This window comes from Perca flavescens, chromosome 3, assembly GCF_004354835.1.
Source record: "Perca flavescens isolate YP-PL-M2 chromosome 3, PFLA_1.0, whole genome shotgun sequence".
NCBI lineage: Eukaryota > Metazoa > Chordata > Actinopteri > Perciformes > Percidae > Perca > Perca flavescens.
The window spans coordinates 21,466,859-21,472,858 of record NC_041333.1 but is presented as its reverse complement, the minus strand read 5'-3'; the positions used below and the strand labels follow the sequence as shown (position 1 = coordinate 21,472,858).

The 6,000-nt window shown below is 40.7% G+C and overlaps 1 protein-coding gene across 2 annotated transcripts in view; it reads left to right on the top strand.

Annotated features, from left to right (window-relative positions):
- Positions 1–6,000, top strand: part of porb (P450 (cytochrome) oxidoreductase b) — a 28,725-nt gene that overhangs the window by 11,282 nt on the left and 11,443 nt on the right. For both annotated transcript variants that reach the window (XM_028573569.1, XM_028573570.1), the window contains 3 exons: positions 4,022–4,070; positions 5,045–5,173; positions 5,832–5,984. In XM_028573569.1, the coding sequence (XP_028429370.1) occupies positions 4,022–4,070; positions 5,045–5,173; positions 5,832–5,984 (331 nt within the window). The remainder of the gene's footprint in view (positions 1–4,021; positions 4,071–5,044; positions 5,174–5,831; positions 5,985–6,000) is intronic.

The following is a 6,000-nucleotide window of genomic DNA, read 5'->3' as shown; positions in this document are numbered from 1 at the left end:
GTAACTACAATATTCAAAACCATTCAAAAGAATAGTAACAAAATGGACATAGACCAAATAAACATGCATAAATGACAACACCATAAACCCATCATACACGTCTCTCCCCAGCACAAAGCTTCTTAGGAACCCTCCAGAAACCTCAGGTGCTTTCCCCATTTTCGAGTATAGACTTCCAATCTCGCAAACTGTTTATATGACATTTTTTCAAACACCACAGCCCTAGCCATCTCATAAACCCACTCCTGGATTGACGGCACCCCTTCATTCTTCCATCCTCCTTAAAATAATCTGTCCTGGCTGACCCAGCTTCTTAAGTGCTTATCCATCCCGTTTAGGATTGACCCATCTCCCAGAACAAACAATTCCTTGACTTTATCACAGGATCATAGGACATGAAGTAATTTTCCGTCCTCTGTCTTACATTTCCAACAATTTGGTGTGTCTTTCAGACCTATTCTAAACAACCTGAAGGGAGTCCAATAGAAGCGCTGCATAATTTTGAACTGAATTACGTGCACCTCACTTTGCGTGACATAGTTTTAATATTCCTACACATTCTGTCCCACTCCTCATCATCCAGTTTAATACTCAGACCCCTTTACCATGTCATTTTGATGGCTGTCCAGGCTCATAAGCCTAGAATAATACCCAGAAGCCTCATGACCTTTTCCATATTTCAACAACACCTTATCTAAACATTCTGGTGCCTTCGGGGCTGAAGACAGGGTTTGTACGGGTGTAACTTTGGCTATGTTCACTGCATATTCTACAAATGAACGTGCCATAACGGACATGGAATACTAACATTACATTATCACACCAAGTACTCTTAGTCACTTAGCCTGTGAATTCTTGAAATCTTGAAAATGCTTGAATTTTGATGTTGTTTTCAAGGTTTGAAAAGTGCTTGAGTTTTGGATAAAATGCTTTAAAAATAGCATACTAACGGGACTGAGTGTGCAAATAATATGTAACAAAACAGTGGCCATTCCTGGAACAAAACTATTTACAAAGACTAACACTAGGTCCTAACACTAGGCAAATATAAAGAAAATTGAGACCTAGGAATTCCAAATTGCTGTACCACCTCCTCACAGAATTGTAATATACCACCGTGAGTGACGTGGTCATTTAATACACAGACTAACACTAGAAAACAGCTAAATGTACATTTTGAATGTTGTCTAGCACTGTTAAATGTTTGTTTACAGCAGTCATGTTTATTAAAGGTGCACTGTTAGTTCTGTTGACGTTCCAAGTAAATTTCAAACAAAACCGAGCAAGCTCGCCCCTCCCCCCATGTTTCCGTAACTGTCATGACTAAAGGCCGTTTTACATTTGTGCGGAGGCTCCACGCAGAGCTCTCACCGTGGCCTACATAAATGGTCTGATGTTTAAGGCCTTTTTATAGTTGTGAGTCGAATCGACGGCGCAGGGTCCGGCGTAGACGCAGACCCCTCTGCGTCTACGCCGGACCCTACGCCGTAGCGTAACTGTAAAACTGTGTGTGTGTGTGTGTGTGTGTGTGTGTGTGTGTGTGGAGTGGGTGATAGAGCGAGGGAGAAGTGAGAGAGTGACGGCGATTAGCTTTGAGTACCGACTCTAGAGTCGTAGTGAGAGAAACAAAGTGTCTCCCCTGTGTTTTCTGACCACGGTGGGAAATCTGTAGCAGGAAAAGTTAACCCTCTCCTTGATTTCATGTTGTTTATGGAGAAGGAGAACCAGGAAATGAGCCGGGGGAAATGGGGAAATGCAACGCTACCAAGCCACGGCCGAGCGACATGCGTCGCTGCGACGTGTAGTTAAATTTTTTGAGAGGTGCGCATCAGGCTACGGCGTAGGGTCCAGCGTAGACGCGGAGGGGTCTGCGGGGCTACGCCGTCGTTTTTACGCACAACTATAAATGGCCTTAACTGACTAACTGTCACTATAGGGATGCACAATGATATCGGAACGACATGGGTATTGGCCGATAAAAGCTTAAAGCGATCGCCATCGGCAGATATGAATATTTCTGCCGATGAGCCTTGCCGATAGGGTGGTAAAACAACTCTCGTTCCACACTACAAATATATGATTACGTATCTCAAGAGCCGTCATCCTGAGCAGCACAGAGACTTTGAAAAGTAAGAAGAAAAAACGCCGGCAAAAACCCATCAGCAGCCTCTACTTCAGTCCTTTGACAAAGCTAGAAAATACAGCAGCGACCACCCAAAGGTAAAAGGGCTTAACGACTTAATCGTTGAATGTATTTCTCTTGATAACCAGCTGTTTAGCGTGCTATGCCTAGCCGGCGCTACTTTTCTGATGTGCCCTTATCTGAACTCCAGAGTGTTGCCGCTAGTCACATTAGCTTTACCACGGACATTTGGATATCAAGCGTGAGTCCTGTTAGCATGTTGAGCCTCACTGCCCAGTGGATAGACGAAGACTTCACCCTTAAAAAAGCTGTCCGACCTACGCTCACAGGAATGCTCCGTTTCTCACACAGCAGCTGCAATTGCATCTGCATTTGATAATACGTTTGTGAAATGGAAAATAGAAAGCGAACGAGTGCAAGTAGTAGATGATGTACATTTTTTATTTGAAAATTAATTTTTTATTTTACTCCTAAGGACTGAAGTTTGAAGTCTGAACTTAAAAATAAAATGTGGCTCTGGCATATAATTTATTCTCCTCCAAGTGAAATAATTTAACTATTTTTCAGGGGTGAATGTCTGTCTACATTTGTAAAATGATACATTTATGGTAGAATCAAATGTTTGTCTTGTGTATTGCCTTATCTACAACACAAGTGTAATAAGGTAAAGGTAGTACAGGAGAGATACTTGGATTTCTCTTCAGTAAAATTAAAGTGTATATAGTATATCGGGGGAAAAATGTGTATAGGCATCGGCTAAAATGAGTTTTAAAATATTTTGTTTAATCAATGTTTCCAACGTTGTATCGCTCACGGTGTTTCCGCACAGATGATTATTACTGTCGCACACCAGGCTGACGCTGCTGGCGACACATGCCATGAAGACTGACGGCACAGATTACAAAGAGAGAGCGTAAATAGTGAGGGGCTAAGAGAAGAGACAGGCTGGAGAAAACGACAAAGTGTCCAAAGTTTGGAATCAGTTGAAACGTAGTTGAAACGAAAACTCTGTACAGTGTCCACTGCAGAATCGAACTAGCTTATAATAGCACAACGTCAACAGAATACATTGAGTCTAACTTAGTCATCCATTCCACAAAGTGGACCCAACGATGAAACCACACCAAACACAACAACTACCAAAAACAAAGACAAGAAAATACGTGGTGACCACAATTTGATCCAAAGAGCCGACCTGCTGACTATCCCTTCGGAAAAACCGCTGATTGTTGCGCACGCATGCAGTCACGGCTCAAGCCATTAGAAACAGTGGGTTTCAGAGCGCAGTGGTGCCGTTGCTGCCTTTTGGTCTGAAAAGCCCTTAAGGCCATTGCATGCATTGCAACCTTAATAGCACAGGACATCACACACCCATCACCACATTACCCTACTGCTCTCTGGATGCAGATACAGAACACTGAGGTACAGATCAGGTACAGATTCACCTATGACATATGGTAGGACGTCACGTGGTTTGGTATGGTAATAATCATTGTCTGTTTATTCACATGTGCACCTGCATGACAGAAGCTGGAGAGGGGGTGTGTTTGGGTTCTTACTTATGTCTGTTGACCGCAAATTTCACCGGATTCACATTCACCTTTACACATGCTATTTTCAGGTGCTACTGGATTTTGTTGTTTTTTTGTATTTCTTGCTTTGAAATGGACAATAAATCCTCACAGAAGTGGTTACAAGTATGATGACCTTGTAATTAACTATTTTATGAGGAAAGACGAGACCTTTTCATTGAATTTCCCACAACTGGTGTTTATTGAACATTGTCATTGCTAAGTAGTTAGTATTTAACCACACCTTTTGTGTTCATTTACGCTTAAATTATGTAATTTACAAGTCAAACCTGTTTGTTTTCCCCAGAGCACCCACCACAAGAGAGACCAGTTTCATCGAGAAAATGAAGAAAACAGTGAGTGCTGTGAATTAATCCTTTGCATTATTTCTGCTTCAGTTGTGTTTTGTGTGAACAGTCTTGTGTTTCCAACATAGATACAGTATATTATCCAGAAGCAGTTTTGTTTCTGTTATTCCAAAACACTAACTCGAGGTTTAAAAAGAACTGTGAGCCAGTTGGACTTGCAGATGTACAAGGTTAGACAGTGTTGGTGTTGCAGCCCTTTACTAGGTGTTGATCAACCTTGGTGGTTTTCCCCAGTAAAAACCTGATTGATGTGCAAGTCGAAGCGCTTGATTTGAAAAGGGAATGGTAGTGTCTTAGTTAATAAAAATGTCCTCCCTTCTTATGCTCAGTGGATGAAGAACAAGATGACTATAATGGCCTGCTGATAATGTGATTATTCCGTATGCAATTCTAGATTTAGAAACACTGTTTTGACTTTGATGGTTCTCTGTTCTTAAGCCAGCCTTGAGAAAAGACTTTGGTTTAGAATCATGTGGTTTTGCAGCAAATAGTTCAGATACCATGATGCTGGCAGGAAAGAACTTTGGTTCACAGTGCCTTTTCATTTTGTCTCTGTTTTTCTTTTCTATGAATGTAATGGCAACACTGTAGGCATGGATAAAGAATTGTGTGATTCTCACAAATACATGTACAGATGGAGCTGGTTGAAAATCTAAAGAAAAACTGTATTTTGGAGAAATATTTGTTGTTTTTTGTCTTAATTTGCTTTCAAGTAAAGTTCAAGTCATGTGAAGTTATTTAGCCCTTTTCTTTTTTACATTTTGTAGTTTGGGTTGTGCTCATCATCTCCCTGTTGCATGCAATGCAGCATTTTAGTATTTGGGAGAAAATACATTCTGAATATATATTCTGCTGTTTTACATGGTGTGTGTTTAGGTGGGTCAGATTTTTCATTGTAGTTGTGGGATAAATCTTTTACATGCCCCAAGTAAATGTTTTTTTTTTTCTTAATTTTTTACCAGGGCAAGAACATCATTGTGTTCTACGGCTCCCAGACGGGCACAGGAGAGGAATTTTCTAACAGACTGTCCAAAGACGCTCAGCGCTACGGCATGAAAGGAATGGCTGCCGATCCAGAGGAGTATGAAATGGTAATTTGCATCAGTGGAACAACACACACACCACAGAATAACCATTAACTTTCTTTTGGATATGACTTATTATAGCTGCCAGTTAAGTATTTGTCATCGTGTCATGGAAAAATAACACTGCAGTGCTGAAGAAGTGTGTTACTATGATAAAGCAATCATTCAGTTACACCTTAGTAGTTATAAAATATTCTCTTGAATTGTCCAGACAAGAGCCTTTAGTCATTTTGATGATGATACAATACACATCTAATGGCAGATTCTAACTGAGCCAAATAACCGTTTATAATACCTGCCATAGTAATATAATTTATTCTTATTATAAATTTGCTGTGCTGAAATAAAATCTGTCCAGGCAAGTTCAGTCCATAAAGACGCAAGGACAGCACACGCTGAGATCATAATGCGTATGCTATTTCAGTCACATTAATACAACTGCACAATATTATAACCTCAGGCTTTATCCAAAAATGTATTGCAACACTGCTGTGAGCACCGGTATGGACATAGATAATATACTTTGATTTGTTAGTCATAGTTAATTACTTGCAAGTTTGCTGACAAGTCTTGAGACAGCCGGTCAGATATTGAAGACAAACTTACTTAAAATTAGTAGTTCTTCAGTGTTTACTGTCTCCGATTGTGATGTCTCATGTTCCAGGGGGAGCTAGCCCGTCTGTCTGAGATTAAAAACTCCCTCGCCATATTTTGCATGGCCACCTATGGTGAAGGCGACCCAACAGACAATGCCCAGGACTTCTATGACTGGCTGCAGGAAAATGATGATGAAGACCTCTCTGGACTAAACTACACTGTGAGTTGCTCAAGTT